Genomic DNA, 19133 nt, shown 5'->3' with positions numbered 1-19133 from the left:
TACAGTGATATATGAGGGGGAATAACACAGCTCCCAGCACACACTGATATGTGGTATTATTATTATATAGGGGAGAGGGGACCGTACAGTGATATATGAGGGGGAATAACACAGCTCCCAGCACACACTGATATGTGGTATTATTATTATATAGGGGAGAGGAGACCGTACAGTGATATATGAGGGGGAATAACAGCTCCCAGCACACACTGATATGTGGTATTATTATTATATAGGGGAGAGGGGACTGTACAGTGATATATGAGGGGGAATAACAGCTCCCAGCACACACTGATATGTGGTATTATTATTATATAGGGGGAGGGGACTGTACAGTGATATATGAGGGGGAATAACACAGCTCCCAGCACACACTGATATGTGGTATTATTATTATATAGGGGAGAGGGGACCGTACAGTGATATATGAGGGGGAATAACACAGCTCCCAGCACACACTGATATGTGGTATTATTATTATATAGGGGAGAGGGGACTGTACAGTGATATATGAGGGGGAATAACACAGCTCCCAGCACACACTGATATGTGGTATTATATAGGGGATAGGGGACTGTACAGTGATATATGAGGGGGAATAACACAGCTCCCAGCACACACTGATATGTGGTATTATTATTATATAGGGGAGAGGGGACTGTACAGTGATATATGAGGGGGAATAACACAGCTCCCAGCACACACTGATATGTGGTATTATATAGGGGATAGGGGACTGTACAGTGATATATGAGGGGGAATAACACAGCTCCCAGCACACACTGATATGTGGTATTATTATTATATAGGGGAGAGGGGACTGTACAGTGATATATGAGGGGGAATAACACAGGTCCCAGCACACACTGATATGTGGTATTATTATTATATAGGGGGGAGGGGACCATACAGTGATATATGAGGGGGAATAACACAGCTCCCAGCACACACTGATATGTGATATTATTATTATATAGGGGAGAGGGGACTGTACAGTGATATATGAGGGGGAATAACACAGCTCCCAGCACATACTGATATGTGGTATTATTATTATATAGGGGCGAGGGTACCGTACAGTGATATATGAGGGGGAATAACACAGCTCCCAGCACACACTGATATGTGGTATTATATAGGGGATAGGGGACTGTACAGTGATATATGAGGGGGAATAACACAGCTTCCAGCACACACTGATATGTGGTATATTATTATATAGGGGGAGAGGGGACCGTACAGTGATATATGAGGGGGAATAACAGCTCCCAGCACACACTGATATGTGGTATTAATATTATATAGGGGCGAGGGGACCGTACAGTGATATATGAGGGGAATAACACAGCTCCCAGCACACACTGATATGTGGTATTATTATTATATAGGGGGAGGGGACCGTACAGTGATATATGAGGGGGAATAACACAGCTCCCAGCACACACTGATATGTGGTATTATTATTATATAAGGGGAGGGGACTGTACAGTGATATATGAGGGGGAATAATACAGCTCCCAGCACACACTGATATGTGGTATTATTATATAGGGGGAGGGGACTGTACAGTGATATATGAGGGGGAATAACACAGCTCCCAGCACACACTGATATGTGGTATAATTATTATATAGGGGGAGGGGACTGTACAGTGATATATGAGGGGGAATAACAGCTCCCAGCACACACTGATATGTGGTATTATTATTATATAGGGGGAGGGGACTGTACAGTGATATATGAGGGGGAATAACACAGCTCCCAGCACACACTGATATGTGGTATTATTATTATATAGGGGGAGGGGACTGTACAGTGATATATGAGGGGGAATAACACAGCTCCCAGCACACACTGATATGTGGTATTATTATTATATAGGGGCGAGGGGACCGTACAGTGATATATGAGGGGAATAACACAGCTCCCAGCACACACTGATATGTGGTATTATTTTTATATAGGGGGAGGGGACCGTACAGTGATATATGAGGGGGAATAACACAGCTCCCAGCACACACTGATATGTGGTATTATTATTATATAGGGGAGAGGGGACTGTACAGTGATATATGAGGGGGAATAACACAGCTCCCAGCACACACTGATATGTGGTATTATTATTATATAGGGGAGAGGGGACTGTACAGTGATATATGAGGGGGAATAACACAGCTCCCAGCACACACTGATATGTGGTATTATATAGGGGATAGGGGACTGTACAGTGATATATGAGGGGGAATAACACAGCTCCCAGCACACACTGATATGTGGTATTATTATTATATAGGGGAGAGGGGACTGTACAGTGATATATGAGGGGGAATAACACAGCTCCCAGCACATACTGATATGTGGTATTATTATTATATAGGGGCGAGGGTACCGTACAGTGATATATGAGGGGGAATAACACAGCTCCCAGCACACACTGATATGTGATATTATTATTATATAGGGGAGAGGGGACTGTACAGTGATATATGAGGGGGAATAACACAGCTCCCAGCACATACTGATATGTGGTATTATTATTATATAGGGGCGAGGGTACCGTACAGTGATATATGAGGGGGAATAACACAGCTCCCAGCACACACTGATATGTGGTATATTATTATATAGGGGGAGAGGGGACCGTACAGTGATATATGAGGGGGAATAACAGCTCCCAGCACACACTGATATGTGGTATTATTATTATATAGGGGCGAGGGGACCGTACAGGGATATATGAGGGGAATAACACAGCTCCCAGCACACACTGATATGTGGTATTATTATTATATAGGGGGAGGGGACCGTACAGTGATATATGAGGGGGAATAACACAGCTCCCAGCACACACTGATATGTGGTATTATTATTATATAGGGGAGAGGAGACCGTACAGTGATATATGAGGGGGAATAACACAGCTCCCAGCACACACTGATATGTGCTATTATTATTATATAAGGGGAGGGGACTGTACAGTGATATATGAGGGGGAATAATACAGCTCCCAGCACACACTGATATGTGGTATTATTATATAGGGGGGAGGCGACTGCACAGTGATATATGAGGGAATACCACAGTTCCCAGCACACACTGATATGTGATATTATTATATAGGGGGGAGGGGACTGTACAGTGATATATGAGGGGGAATAACACAGCTCCCAGCACATACTGATATGTGGTATTATTATTATATAGGGGAGAGGGGACCGTACAGTGATATATGAGGGGGAATAACACAGCTCCCAGTACACACTGATATGTGCTATTATTATTATATAGGGAGAGGGGACCGTACAGTGATATATGAGGGGGAATAACACAGCTCCCAGCACACACTATGTGATATTATTATTATATAGAGGAGAGGGGACTGTACAGGGATATACGATGAGGAATAACACAGCTCCCATCACACACTGATAAGTGCTATTATTATATAGGGGAGAGGGGATCGTACAGTGATATATGAGGGGGAATAATACAGCTCCCAGCACACACTGATATGTGGTATTATTATATAGGGGGGAGGGGACTGTACAGTGGTATATGAGGGAATAATACAGTTCCCAGCACACACTGATATGTGATATTATTATATAGGTGGGAGGGGACTGTACAGTGATATATGAGGGGGAATAACACAACTCCCAGCACACACTATGTGGTATTATTATTATATAGGAGAGAGGGGACCGTACAGTGATATATGAGGGGGGATAACACAGCTCCCAGCACAAACTGATATGTGGTATTATTATTATATAGGGGAGAGGGGACCGTACAGTGATATATGAGGGGGATTAACACAGCTCCCAGCACAAACTGATATGTGGTATTATTATTATATAGGGGAGAGGGGACCGTACAGTGATATATGAGGGGGAATAACACAGCTCCCAGCACATACTGATATGTGGTATTATTATTATTATATAGGGGAGAGGGGACCGTACAGTGATATATGAGGGGAAATAACACAGCTCCCAGCACACACTGATATGTGTTATTATTATTATATAGGGGAGAGGGGATCGTACAGTGATATATGAGGTGGAATAACACAGCTCCCAGCACACACTGATATGTGCTATTATTATTATATAGGGGAGAGGGGACTGTACAGTGATATATGAGGGGGAATAACACAGCTCCAAGCACACACTATATGATATAATTTTTATATAGAGGAGAGGGGACTGTACAGGGATGTATGATGAGGAATAACACAGCTCCCAGCACACACTGATATGTGTTATTATTATTATATAGGGGAGAGGGGACTGTACAGTGATATATGAGGGGGATTAATACAGCTCCCAGCACAAACTGATATGTGGTATTATTATATAGGGGGGAGGGGACTGTACAGTGATATATGAGGGGGAATAACACAGCTCCCAGCACAGACTGATATGATATTATTATATAGGGGAGAGGGGACCGTACAGTGATATATGAGGGGGAATAACACAGCTCCCAGCACAAACTGATATGTGGTATTATTATTATTATTATATAGGGGAGAGGGGACCGTACAGTGATATATGAGGGGGAATAACACAGCTCCCAGCACACGCTAATATGTGGTATTATTATTATATAGGGGAGAGGGGACCGTTCAGTGATATATGAGGGTGAATAACATAGCTCCCAGCACACACTGATATGTGGTATTATTATTATATAGGGGAGAGGGGACTGTACAGTAATGTATGAGGGGAATAACACAGCTCCCAGCAAACACTGATATGTGGTATTAGCATATAGGGGGACAGTGATTGCAAATACACGCTATAGCGTGTATTTTACCTGGTTTCACGGACCGGGGACTCACTTTTATGGAATGGGTGGTTCCCCAGGGACGCGTTCCGCCCCGGCCAATCCCTGGCTGATTGATGACCCTGGCCCTTCTGCAGGCAATAATAACTGGTTGGAGTCAGGACAGTGTTGCATGACACCTCTTTGGCGCCTTTGCTGGATGTTTTGCTGCGGCATTGCAGGGACATGACCTGGTGTGACGACAGCCCCTGCACTTGTAGTGAAGACTTCCTCCAGTGAGTATAGGCGGGAGCTGGTGGGGACAGGCTCGAGTAAGAATGGCTGCAATAGGGTGCCACCACATAGCGGGCGCTGTGCACCCACTCTCATGGAATGCTGGGACACGGTTATGTCTGGGGAGAGGGAGTTGCCTGACGACTGCCGGCCCAGCAGCATGGATTTACAATTGTGACAGTCAGGCTAGCAGCAAATCAGATTGGCCGCTGCCGTGCGGAGCTCATTGTGGGGAGCAGGGAAGCTCCCGAGCCTGTTTACTACACCGATGTACTGCAGAGCCGTCTAAGAGCTTCTCGCAGCCAACGCACTGTAATGACAGGCAGCCAATCTGATGTCACTGCTGCCGGGCCCTGGTGAGTTTATATGGCAGGCCCCAACACACTCAGTTATTTTTTTTAAAATATATATATATTTACTGCCTTCTCTCAACCCCCTTACCCATGTGTGCCTCTTCCTAAACTCCCATGTGTGCCTCTGCCTGCCTGCCCCCTATGTGTACCTCTGCACCAACCCCCATATATGTCTCTGCCTGCTCCCTATATGTGTCTGCCAGCCCCCTGTGTGTTCCTATGCCCAACCCCTATCTGTACCTCTACCCACCCTCCCTATATATGCCTCTGTCACTCAGCCTTTGTGAGCATAACAAGGGGGGTGCGCGCCGCACCCGGGTGTCACCCACCGAGGGGTGACACCAAGGTGCAGACTCCCCCTCAGTGACAGGAGCCGGGTGCTGCACTGTAGTAATAAGTTCAGCACTCGGCTCCTGACACTGTGAGTGAGCCGCCACTGCACACATTGCGTGCTCCCTCAGTAAAAAGCACGGGGGTCGGGACTACGGGGCCGAGTGGCCACGTAACTCCCCGCGAGACTACTTCAACTTTTTAGGTGGCGCGCGGCTGTGCCGCGAGCACAGCATCCCTCCCCGCACCAGGTGACACCACGGGGAGGGTTGACACTGTCTACCAGCTTCCCCTTATCCGTGTGCCACTGATTGGGGGGCCCTACTTGTTTCATTTATACTGGGCCCCACAAATTCTCATGTGAGCCTGTGTGCACCCATTGCGCTGTATCCTTGTAGCTTGGCAGCGCTGGACTTTTCCAGTTGACTCAGATGCAGCTCGATCCTGGCGTGACCCAGAGACGGTGTTGCGTTGCCATGACATCACGCAGCTGCATGGCGCCTCCCTCTCCAGTGATGCAGTGACAGCAGGGCAGGCTGCAGTGCTGACTCGGGATGCAATGCAATGATTTTTCAATCAGTGTATTTCATTTCTTTTTTTCTGTAGGGGAAAATGTGTTTGTTTGTTTTTTGTTGTTTGTTTTTCCGGTGGGGGCCAGTGTTTTGTTTTTTTCCTATTGGTGCCAATATGTTTGTATTTTTTCGTGTGGGGGCCAATGTGTTTGTTTTGTTTTGTCATATCGGGGCCAATGTGTGTGTTTTTCTTAATGTGGGGGTTAATGTGTTTGGTTTTCTGTTACCAGGGCCAATGTGTTTGTTTTGTCATATTGGGGGCAATATGTGTGTTTTTTTCTTCATGTGGGCGCCAATGTATTTGCTTTTTTTCCTACCGGGCCAATGTCATCTGCTACATGCTTCATGGGCTGTAGCTGCTAAATTGTTAGATTTACAGAAAACCTTAACTTCGTTTTATGAATGTATAGCGTTCCTGCTAGGCTGTTTTAGCGGGGCCCTGCACCCTGCCCTCCTTCTGGAGTGCCTTGCTCTCCTTTTGGAGGGCAAAAAGCGCCCTGCCCTCACTGCGCAGCGCCCCGCTAAGACAGCTTGCGAGTGTCGTCTCCACCAGCGGGTCTCAGTGTCCCGCGGGTAGGGAAATGTGCGGTGACCCAGTCACCGCCGGTGAATAGATGCTGGGCGCATGCGCCCGGCATCTATTGCCAGCAGCGCTTGGGGGCTACCCGGCGTGTCCGTAAGTGTCGGGCACACCCCCAAGAGTAACGTAAGGAGGACGCTTAAAGACACGCCCCCTTTTCAATGGCCATGCCCCCTTTTCGGGTGCGTGAATAATGTTGTACCTGTAATGCTGTATATGAACTTGGTTGTGGCACGCCAGCTACTCAGTATGCAGGTGTGAATAATGTTGTACCTGTAATGCTGAATATAAACTTTGTTGTGGCAGGCTATCTACTCAGGATGCAGGTGTGAATAATGTTGAAGCAGAACCAGTACTTGATATGGTTGAGCTGACAGGTGAATGCAGGTTGGAGCTTGTAACAGAACCAGTACTTGATATGGTTAAACTGACAGGTGAATGCAGGTTGGAGCTTGTAACAGAACCAGTACTTGATATAGTTGAACTGATAGGTGAATGCAGGTTGGAGCTTGTAACAGAACCAGTACTTGATATGGTTAACTGACAGGTGAATGCAGGTTGGAGTTTGTAGCACAATCAGTACTTGATATAGTTGAACTGGCAGGATGAATCCACAGGTACACGCTGGGACTAGACACAAACTGGAGGTGACACAGAAGCTAAGCTGGAGGGTCTTGGCAAGACACAGGCACAGAGCTGGGATGGACACGGGAACAGGGCAGAATCCAGCAGGACACAGGAGTAGGACTGGCAGTGACAGGACATTGAGGACTGAGGCCCTCATTCAGAGGTGCTCGCAAGAAGCGAGCGCTCGTTCTGAATAAGGACGGCCGCTTCTATTTGTAAGTGCGGCCTCCTGGTCGCTAGCTAAGCTGTGGGTTACCACCCACAGCTTAGCGACCGACCAGGGTGATGGTCGCGATGGTCAAGACCATCGCGACCATCGGGGCTTGCGACGAGACCCTAAGGTTGGGTCTCAGCAGCCGCAAGCCCCAGGGAGCTTCCTGCTCTGATCGAACAGGAAGCTCCCCACTTATTAACTTCTTTGTTTGTATTGCCACCTCTGTCTCTCTCCCATTGCCCTGTCCTTCCCTCCCCCATTGTCCCTCTCCATATGACTCCTTTGCAGCCCTCTCGAAATCTGTCCTTTGCAGCCCCCTCCATGTGTCTCCCTTTGCAAGCCCCCTCCATGTTTCCCTATGCAGCCCCTTGCATGTCTTTCTTTGCAAGTCCTCTGCATGTGTCTCCAGTCTCCATATGCAGCCCCTTCCTCAGTGTCTCTCATTGCAACCACCCCCTATAGTTCCCTATGCTAGCACTCTCCCTATAGTATACTTAAGCCACTCATAGCTATCCGCCACCTCCTATAGTTTCCAATGAAGCCCCCTTACTTACCTTTACTAGAGATCGCATGCATCGCGGCCGTTCCCTCAGCTTCGATCCTCCTGCACCACAGGCAGTTGCATCAACAGGCAGCCCAGCCCACTGCCTTTTCCTGACCAGCACCCGCGCAATCACACCTACTCCGTCCTTCTCCCACCCACTCTGCCCGCCCCCACTCCGGCAATCACCAATCCTGACTCTCTCTCCGGCCATGCATGAAAAAAAACAGTCAGCAGCTTCTCTGTAGCTTCCGGCCGCGTGTCAGGATTTCACTATATCTATATCTCCATGCAGGAGGGGGAGTATATAGAGGAACACAAGGGTCTGTACAAGGACATGATGATGGAGAATCACCGTCCCCTCACATCACTGGGTAAGAGGAGACTGTCACTTATTGTATAGGGGGAGCAGATATGGGGGCTCCCTATATGCATGTCATTTGATAATCACATATATACAAAGTACTCAGTTACTGTGTGTCTCCTACAGATGGATCTAGTAACAGAAATACCCCAGAGAGATGTTCCCATCCTCTTTATTTATTGGATTGTACAGAGAAGAAACACAGGATCCCACAGGAACATCAGGTATATGGGATTTAGGGTCCTGATCTATAGGAAGCTTTTTGTGCCTTACTGTAATATTTTATTATAATTTTGTTTAAAATCAGTTAATTAAATTAGGCATTATTAATTTTTTATTATTTTGTTTTATGGGTTATTTAGGTTGAAGATCTGACTGATATAAAGACAGAGGATATAGAGGGAAAAGTAGAGATGTATTCAATTGATATAAAGGCAGAAGATATACAGGGAGTAGAAGAGATGTATGTGACTGATATAAAGACAGAAGATATAGCAGAAGAAGAGATGTATGTGACTGATATGAAGGCAGAATATATAGAGGGAGAAGAAGAGACGTATGTGACTTTTATGAAGACAGAAGAAATAGAGGGAGAAGAAGAGACATATGTGACTGATTTTAAGGGAGAAGATCTAGAGGGAGAAGAAGAAGAGACATATGTGACTGATATTAAGGTAGAAGATCTAGATGGAGAAGAAGAGACGTATGTGACTGATATGAAGGCAGACGATATAGAGGGAGAAGAGACGTATGTGACTGATATAAAGGCAGAAGATCTAGAGGGAGAAGAGACTTATGTGACTGATTTTAAGGTAGAAGATCTAGATGGACAAGAAGAGACGTATGTGACTGATATGAAGTTTAAAGATATAGATGGAGAAGGAGAGACGTATGTGACTGATATGAAGGCAGAAGATATAGAGGTAGAAAAAGAGACGAATGAGACTGATATGAAGGCAGAAGATATAGAGGGAGAAGAGACGTATGTGACTAATATTAAGATAGAAGATCTAGATGGAGAAGTAGAGACGTATGTGACTGATATGAAGGCAGAAGATATAGAGGGAGAAGAAGAGACGAATGAGACTGATATGAAGACAGAAGAAATAGAGGGTGAAGAAGAGACATATATGAGGGGTGATCAGCAGTGTAAGGAGGAGGAAAGCCCTACAGATATCAGCACAGGTGAATAATAAACACTTATTATAGAATATAGCTACACATTATTCTTGCTCAGTCACTAAACAATCTCTTCTCCTACAGTGCAAATAAATGAGGGAAATGTATATCCCCAGCGATAAATTCAGGAGCCATCAGAGCGCCTATTATATTTCTTCTTTCCCTCCCTCACATCATGTCACTGTGTGTTACCAGCCCAGAGATCTGACCAGTCTCCTCCCCACACTCTCTGATGTATCTCATACATCAGGTGCCATCAGTCCCTATCATACTCCTGCTCTCCCCCTCACATCATGTCACTGTGTGTTACCAGCCCAGAGATCTGACCAGTCTCCTCCCCACACCTACAATATTCTCACAAATGTGCTTGTCTACAAAGGCATTGTCCAGGTTTGGTTTACAGGCTGGGGCAAATTTTATAGTCTTCTATGGTAATCCCAGCTCAGTGGAAATGAGATCCATTGAGGAATTTCCCACTCTTTGTGGTCTTTAAATCTTTCTTTGATTTGAGTGTGCCCAATGACTTTCTCCCTCCCATGGTGTCTCTAGGTCTCTTGACCTTTGGCGTTCATTATAAGTTTTGCCCTTCGTTGTTTTTGGGATTTGGGCATAAAACGACTTCTCTGTATTAAGCTTATAATTTTGTGTAACCCTAGATCTATGGTTGGTTTTGCCTTACCGAATCTAAAATGCTATTATATTGCCATTCAGTTGGCACATGTGCGCAGGTTGGTTTTGGACAGTGGGAGTCAGCCATGTAATATTCTGTTAGTTCGGCAGCATGTTTCGGATCATTGTCCATTGCAGACATTTTTGGCTTTTCTGGGCTGTGGAATTTGGTCATTTACGGGTTAAATATTCAATAAAGTGCATTGATTCAGGTAGGGTGGGAACTTCCAAGAACAGTAAGGGGAACTAGGACCAAAAGTAGAGAATACTTTTAAAATTCTAGGGAGTAAATCATCAGTGGTCAAATTATACCCAATCCTCGAGCAATAGCAATAAGTATAAGTTCTATCTGTGAAGTTATGTGAACGCCAGGGGTCAAATAGACTGTCTATTCATTAGGGCCTTATAGATTCCCAATTTGAACTGGCAGAAGACATTTTAAAAAAAGTGATTATCAACTGCATTAAACTCCCTCTAATCTTTAGATTAGGAGCGAGAAATGAAGCTGAGGTGGCAGAAACTACTTTTAAGAGCATCGATGTTCAAAAAGGTGATTTTCTCCCCTGATATCAAAAGATGGAACAATTTGAACCTTTCTTTTTCACTATTTAGAACTGTTATAGATGTGCTCGGGATCGCGGCGTTTAGAATCTCGAAGCCGGCATCCCGACACCCGTCGGTCGGTATCCCAACCCTACCCTCTCCCTAACTCTCCCTCCCCGTTGCTAAACCTAACCCCCTCCTAGTGCCTAAACCTAACCTCTCCCTACCCGATGCCTAAACCTAATCCTCCCTTTTAGTGCCTAACCCTAGCCCTCCTCCTAGTGTTTAACCCTCCCTCAAACCCTGCTACTTACCTTCGGGATGCCAGTGGCTGGGATGCCAGTGCCGGGAGTCTGACAGGCGTCTGGATTCCGGCACCGTTCTTTTAAGCCCTGGCATCCTGACTGTCGGGATATTGAACGTATCCATTTTGTAGGGTGTTGTATGACTTGTCGACAGTTATCATATCAACAGTCAACAGGTTGACATAAGAATGTCAATGTTAAACTGTTGACATGCATTTCAACATTGTCACACTGTCGACAGTGACTGTTGACATTCATGTCTACGCCGGCAATAGGTCGACATGATGAACTGTCGACTTATTGTCCCTGGTGGCTCAGTTGGCATTTTCCTTTTCTTCTGGGCTCCGTCAGCCATGTGACAGTCACGGTGCGGACCTGTGATGCTCCTGCTTTCCTGTAATTATTTCTCTAACCCTCCCCCTAGTGTCTAACCTTAACCTCCTTCCCTCCAGGCTAACCATAACCTCCCCTCGCACTCTTAACCCTCCCGGCTGCACCGTTTGCCTCCTCCGCATGGTCACAGTTCCGATGCCAACATTATGGACATGTCAACATTCTGCGGATCTTTACATGTTGCCTGTCAATAGATGGAGCCATGTCGACATTCTAATGTCAACATTGTGGTGACGACTTGATTACCGTTAACCACCTGACCGTTTTCTTTAGTTCCATTAGTTCAAATTTCATTGTGCCTCCAGGGCGGAGACCATGGGCCCGATTCCGAGATGGGCTCAACGCCGATGTTTACACAGTTGAGCATTTATCGGTGGTCTGCGCATGCATCAAGTTTTAGTACTAATGTCACGCAGTGAGGACTTAATTGCAAAAGTGATTGATAGGCAGGGACCATTTGTAGTTGGCAACGGGAAGGTGGCGTCTCAAACTCAGGCACGTTGTGGCCATTTTCTGGGCGTGCCTCTGCGGTCCCATATGCAGGAAAAACGGATCCGGCGTCCATTCCACGCGACTGCTGGGTTACTCAGAAGCCCGAATATCGACTGATCTGCGACTGACGCTATCTTTGTACCCCTGGCGGATGTGATGTTAGCATATTTTCGCACAGCCGACGCATACAAATTTTCAGCTGCGGCAACATAAGTGCACATTTCTGCATGAGGCCTCATATCTGGAGACAAAGCTTTCAAATGGGACACAACTTGGCATCCCTTGATAGGGCTATTAAGGGACCTTACATTCCAGGAGACCACCTGACACCTCTCAGTCTTTCAGTTTGCAAATTAAAACTCTAGTACTTAAAAACTCACTAACAGTATTACTTTGCTTCTTAATAAGATATATTCATTGCTGTTCATTCCTTTTATTTCTAGTGGCTGGGAGCACAAGCAGAACAATCGCTGAAGGATCTCTAATTTGGTCTTCAGCACAAAAAATAGAGGATAAGACCACGCAAGGTTCTACAGGAATAAACCCTCATAGCCTTAACATACATCCAGGGATGCATAGTACAGATGTAGCATCTGATACTTCTAATCATGGGGTATGTTCTACTGACACCTCAGAAATTGCTCCATATACTACAGCTCACACAGGTGATAGCAGATTTTCATGTTCTGAGTGTGGTAAATGTTTTTCATGTAAATCACATCTTGTTAAACATCAGAGAAGTCACACAGGTGAGAGACCATTTCCATGTCCTGAGTGTGGGAAATGTTTTACACAGAAGCCACATCTTGTTTCACATCAGAGACATCACACAGGTGAGAAACCATTTCCATGCTCCGAGTGTGGGAAATGTTTTACACTCAAATCGTCTCTTGTTAGACATCAGATAACTCACACAGATGAGAGGCCATTTTCATGTCCTGAGTGTGGGAAATGTTTTACACATAAATCGTCTCTTGTTACTCATCAGATAAGTCACACAGGGGAGAAACCATTTCCATGTTCTGAGTGTGGGAAATGTTTTACATATAATTCACATCTTGTTGCACATCAGAGACATCACACAGGTGAGAAACCATTTCAGTGTTCTGTGTGTGGGAAATGGTTTACACATAAATCGTCTCTTGTTACACATCAGAGACTACACACAGGTGAGAAACCATTTCAATGTTCTGTGTGCGGAAAATGTTTCACACATAAATTGTCTTATGTTAGACATCAGAGAAATCACATAGGGGAGAAACCATTTCAATGCTCTGAGTATGGGAAATGTTTTACACATAAATTGTCTCATGTTATACATCAGAGAAATCACACAGGTGAGATGCCATATATATGTTCTGTATGTGGGAAATGTTTTACACAGAAATCAGCTCTTGTTACACATCAGAGACGTCACACGGGAGAAACCATTTCCATGATCTGAGTGTGGGAAATGTTTTACACAGAAATCATTTCTTGTTATACATCAGAGACATCACACAGGTGAGAGACCATTTCCATGCTCTGATTGTGGGAAATGATTTATACAGAAATTGGCTCTTGTTGAGCATCAGACCATTCATACCCAACAAAAGAAATGTCAGTATTGCTAAAACCGTTTATATTAATAGGGTCATTTATAAAAACAGGTTAAAATATATTTACAGAGTATAGTCAAAGGTATATTATGATCACCTATGAAGGGCCGTTCAATGCTCCAGTCACACAATATTAACATGTTATGTTGTTATTAATGTAATTTATTGCAGTTTCCTAATGCTATTAGATATTGGCATCACTCTCCAAAGCAGGAATAGATCATATTGGTATATAGGGTCTTATATAATATATTATCCTGGCAATGGTCTGAAGATATAATGTTTGTGATAATTATCTAACTAACCTATTACTATCTCATATCACTGGAACCATTTATGAAGCTACAAAATGTAGAGCCCACAGTATAAAAGCTGCTTTCGGTTCTGGCCAAACACAACCAGCTATAAAGGTATGAGCGGGACCTGGTGGAACAAGAAACATTTGCAGGGGTGCTGAGCTTTGCACCTTATGGGGGAACCTAATCCATACAGAGAGAGTTAGAGGTTGGAGAGTGCGAGTTTACATGGTTCTTGCTAGGATGGTTGGTGCAAGACCTTTCTCCTTCCTGGAAGAGGTTCAGTCTATATTTGTAAATGGGATGCATTTATTTATTTATTTATTACCAGTTATTTATATAGCGCACACATATTCCGCAGCGCTTTACAGAGAATATCTTACCATTCACATCAGTCCCTGCCCCAGTGGAGCTTACACTCTATATTCCCTACCACATGCTCACAAACAAACACACTAGGGTCAATTTTTGTGAGGAGCCAATTAACCTACCAGTATATTTTTGGAGTGTGGGAGGAAACCGGAGTACCCGGAGGAAACCCACGCAAGCACAGGGAGAATATACAAACTCCACACAGTTAGGGCCGTAGTGGGAATCGAACCCATGACCTCAGTGCTGTGAGGCAGTAACGCTAACCCATCTGTGCTGCCCCTATGCATGCAATCACACACAGATGTGACACACAGTAACTATAGTCCTGGTGTAATAAACTGTTGACTCGTGATGTGAGACCTCATAGGGCGTGATGAGCTATACTGCTCATCATTAACCCTTTTATGTCACACATCATGCGATATAGGAAAAGCTGTCAGCAATAAATAGGACTGACATAAAGGAAAAGGCAGGAGTTAGAGGCTGAGTGTTTGCTCTTTGGTCCATGGGCATTTACCTCTGTAGAGTGTGGGTATAACCTATGTGCTAGGCCAATAACAAGGAGCATTTGTGCATCATTATAGGCTCTGTAACCATACTCCTCACCTGCATATAGTAAGAATATTTCTCACCTCTCAACTGGATTTAGAAGGTTAAGGACGTTTGTTTGATTGACATCTGTCATGTCCACATTGGACAAAGTAAATTGTGCCAGGATGACCTGGGGCACGGTACACGGATGGCTGTCCATCTCGCCATAAAGCATGTGTCTCAGACCTCCAGTCTCCAGGCAGCAGGGTTTCCTAGTGGGATCCCTATTTGCTATATAAGTTGGCCATGTTTAAATAAGGAGGGGTGGTACTTTTATCCAAAGATCCATGCTAGATGGTGAATCTTTGGCAGAGTACAAAAGGTAAAACAAAATAAATCCATCATAAACGATCAATTGGATAATATCGACTTTATTAAGAAAATGTAATGAGTATCATTAAAGTTGAAATCACCAGCAGACTTGGCTATGGATTTATCACACGGCCAACACGTCTATCACAGTCCCCAGCAACGGCCACAATTATTCCGCTACCCGCTATCAAGTATTTCTCCCACCTCCTAGATTGTAAGCTCAATTACCCAGGGTCATTTTTACCTTCTGATTTATATCTAAAGACTGTTCCCGCGCTGTGTGTCGGCAACAATTGTGCTTTGATTGATACATTGGAATATATGCAACACTTTAAACAGACTATTGTTAGAGTCCTGTAACTGCCGCTCTTTATATGCGCGTTACATACATTCCTGGCCTGTGACTTACAATGACACATATATCTCAGTTTGCACAGTGACTAATGGAATATCTTTTACACTCAGTTTGATTTGACCGATATTTTGTTCTTTGTGAAATAACAGTACTGTGTATATATGGACATGACCTGCAATTATGTTATCTGTATGCAAATAAGGTAATAAAATCTATATTTACTTACCCAGGTGACCTCTTGTTCTTAAGATTATTCATAAAGGTAAAAAAAAAACCTGAAGGAAGCAGGATGATAAATAATATCCTGTATAAGTATGGAGGTCCCATGTGGGAAGGTAGTCAGGATGCTGGTGGACGGGATGCCGGACGTCAATATACCGATGACGCCATCCCAAAGAAATGAAGATACCAACGTTGGTATCCCGACCGGCAGCATCCCGAAGGTAAGTATACGGTATGGTGGGGTTAGGTTTAGGGACCTCCTGGGGTGGGCTATGGTTAGGCACTGACCGGTGAGGGTCAGGGTTAGGCTGGGTAGGGGGGGTTAGTGTCCTCCAGGGGAGGTTAGGTTTAGGGAGCGGGAAGAGGGTAAGGGATAGACACCGCCTGGGGAGGATTAGGTTTAGGGTGCAGGAAGAGGGGGGTTAGGCACCACCGGGGGAGGTTAGGGAGCGGGAAGAGGGGGTTAGGGATAGGCACCTCCGGGGGAGATTAGGGATAGGCACCACCTGGGGAGGGTTAGGTTTAGGGTACGGGAAGAGGGGGTTAGGCACCACCTGGGGAGGGTTAGGTTTAGGGTGCGGGAAGAGGGGGTTAGGCACCACTGGGGGAGGGTTAGGCTACTTACCAGCCTCTGTCGGCATCTTCAACATCAGGATGCCGCTGTCGGTCTTCTGACCGCCGGCATCCTGTCCACCAGTAAATCATTCTGTTTCCCCCATGTGCATTATATCAGGAGGAAATGTATGATCTATTTCCATTATTGGGCAGCTAACGGGTTCCTATGTTATCCTGTGATTTCATGTCATGTATGCCGGCTATATGACCTGAGCCTGCCAAGCTTTGTGCTCCATATACATTAACAATCCAATCCCTAACCTTAGTTCCTGATGTGCCGAGGTGATGACATATAAAGTATCAGGAAGGGGGGGGGTTATATCATCACTATCACGGAAATGAGGGATTTAATTCCCATAGTCAGGGTTCGGATGCCTATGGCCAGTAACTGAGCGGTTCCTGCAGTCCGTAGCTAGAGGATACAGCGCCTCCCCATGGCCAGCAGTGGCATAGACACGCAATGGAACAAATTTCTATAAGTTCAGTATAAAGAACATCAACAAGAGGCTTACAGTCAGTGGTTGGTGCATATGAGTGACTCCAAGCTATGCACAGATAGGGCTTGTAGCAATCTCATGGTCGGCAGGAAGGTTTGGTACATAGTGATCAGCTATAACCAGGCAAAGTACTGACATAGATTGTAACAAACTCATGGTCAACAGTAAAGGTTGGTAACGGATATCAGTATCTTCAGGCCTGGTACAGACAAGGACAGGAGCTGGAATGTGGGCAGGAATCAAGCAGAAAGTCACGATACATCAGAGCACTTTAGAAACGGAACACCAAGACAAGGTAGACTTGCAATGATTGATGGGCAGGTGTCTTAAATAAGGAGGACACCTGTAACATTAGTCCACATAGGTTAGTGAAGATCTCACCAGTATATAGAACTACATTAACCTCACAGGTGAGATGCAGCAATGGCAGCAGACCACAGAAGCTGGTGAGCTCGGGCAAACTGCTGAGACAGTTAATCACCAATATTGTAGAGACCCTCGGATGTCTAGTAGCTGGTGAAAGTTAGTTTGTCTTGTGAAACATGGAATATGGTATAGATTCATGGCGTTTGCAGAGATAGCAGTAAATTGACAGTGGAAGGAGTTGGAATGGTTAAATATAGCACTCAGCTGTCTTTGGAGGAAGATGTTTAAGAATGAGACATTTGGTGGAAAGCCAAACCTGATCTTCTATGGGTAACTGAGGATATAATTGGTGATGCTTATCTGACTGATTTATATCTTAATTGAGCCTCTTGCAGATTAAGGCCCGTATTCAATTGCAGGCGAAAAGCCGCGATCGGCGGAAAAGTTTCGCCGATGACGTCATTTCGCCAGGTGGAAACTTTCCGCCCAATTCAATTGCAAAGACTCTCTGCCGGTGCGAAAAGTCTGCGCCTTGTAACCAGCGGAAAAGATTCTTCTATGAAAGCAGGCGAGGAAAAAGTTCAGAATTGGGGTTTTGGGGTGCAAAGTTGCGGCAACACTCCTGTAACCTTGGGACAGTCCTCCACTGGTAAACTGCATAAGAAAAAGTTTTCAAAAATACTTTAGAACACCCCAAAAAAGTACTTTCATTTTGGGGGCGAAAAATACCAAATATGGGGAACTAACTTAAAAACTAGCGAAACAGACTGCAGGGGGTCCCCCAAGTATGCCCCAAGTGTTTTTTTGATTGCTGAAGGTGCATTTTTTCTGTTTTTTAAAACCGCACTTTAGCGATTTTGAACCATGGTTGCACCTATTTTCATGTACCCCAAATTGGTGGGAATACTTTTTTTTCAAAAAAAACACTGCTATTCTTCACCACTTGTGCAAAGACGCTAAGTAGCACCTATTGAGACCATTCAAGTACCCCAAATACCTTCAGCAGGGCTATTCGGGCATATCCATACTGATCCCCCATGTCACTGCATCTTTTGGGGGGTGTCAGGCTGATTTCCCCGTTTTTGACAGGACTTTCCGCCTCTCCCAAGTTTCGCCAGGACGCGTTTTCGCGTCCTTTGCAATTGAATAGGGCGAATAGCGGGGACGCGTGCAATACTTTTCCGGAGCCCAAACCAGCGATGTAGGCGGAAAGTACATCAGGCAAAAAGTCCGGAACTTTTTCGCTGGCATTTGAATACGGGCCTAAGATTTAACTGTTGCTTGACGTGATATAATTTTTATGTAATTCTTTAATCTAAGGGATTTAAGTTTTTGGTGAAACATCAGGAATATATTTTGCTAATTAGAGAAGGAACTTTAGTTGAATGAGTCCCATTGTTACACGCAATTTCAGCTAAAGCAAGTAACTCCACCCAGTTGTCTTGCTGAAAGTTTGAGTAGATTCGAAGGTACTGTTCTAAGATTTGATTCCTTTATTCTGTTTGGCCTATGGTCTGAGGATGATAACCAAACAAAAGATCTAAATTTCAGTAAGTTGCAGAAAGCCCTCCAGAATCATAAGGTAAATTAAGATCCTTTATCTGAGACAGTGGATTGCAGGCAACATGTAACTTGTAGATCTGTTGGAGAGAAACTTTGGCTGTTTGTGAGGCACTGGGAAGTTTT

The 19133-nt window shown here is 44.8% G+C and overlaps 1 protein-coding gene across 1 annotated transcript in view; it reads left to right on the top strand.

Annotated features, from left to right (window-relative positions):
• The first annotated feature begins 8567 nt into the window (after positions 1–8567).
• The window catches only part of LOC148512053 (uncharacterized), a 34801-nt gene continuing 24235 nt past the window's right edge, over positions 8568–19133 (top strand). Inside the window, exons 1-4 of the mRNA XM_088482374.1 lie at positions 8568–8652; positions 8769–8866; positions 9005–9827; positions 12667–13635. Of these exons, the coding sequence (XP_088338500.1) occupies positions 8568–8652; positions 8769–8866; positions 9005–9827; positions 12667–13635 (1975 nt within the window). The remainder of the gene's footprint in view (positions 8653–8768; positions 8867–9004; positions 9828–12666; positions 13636–19133) is intronic.

The sequence above is a fragment of the Taudactylus pleione genome, unplaced genomic scaffold, assembly GCF_031769625.1.
Source record: "Taudactylus pleione unplaced genomic scaffold, aTauple2 ptg000285l, whole genome shotgun sequence".
Classification (NCBI taxonomy): Eukaryota; Metazoa; Chordata; class Amphibia; order Anura; family Myobatrachidae; genus Taudactylus; species Taudactylus pleione.
This window is presented reverse-complemented; position numbering and strand designations above follow the sequence as displayed.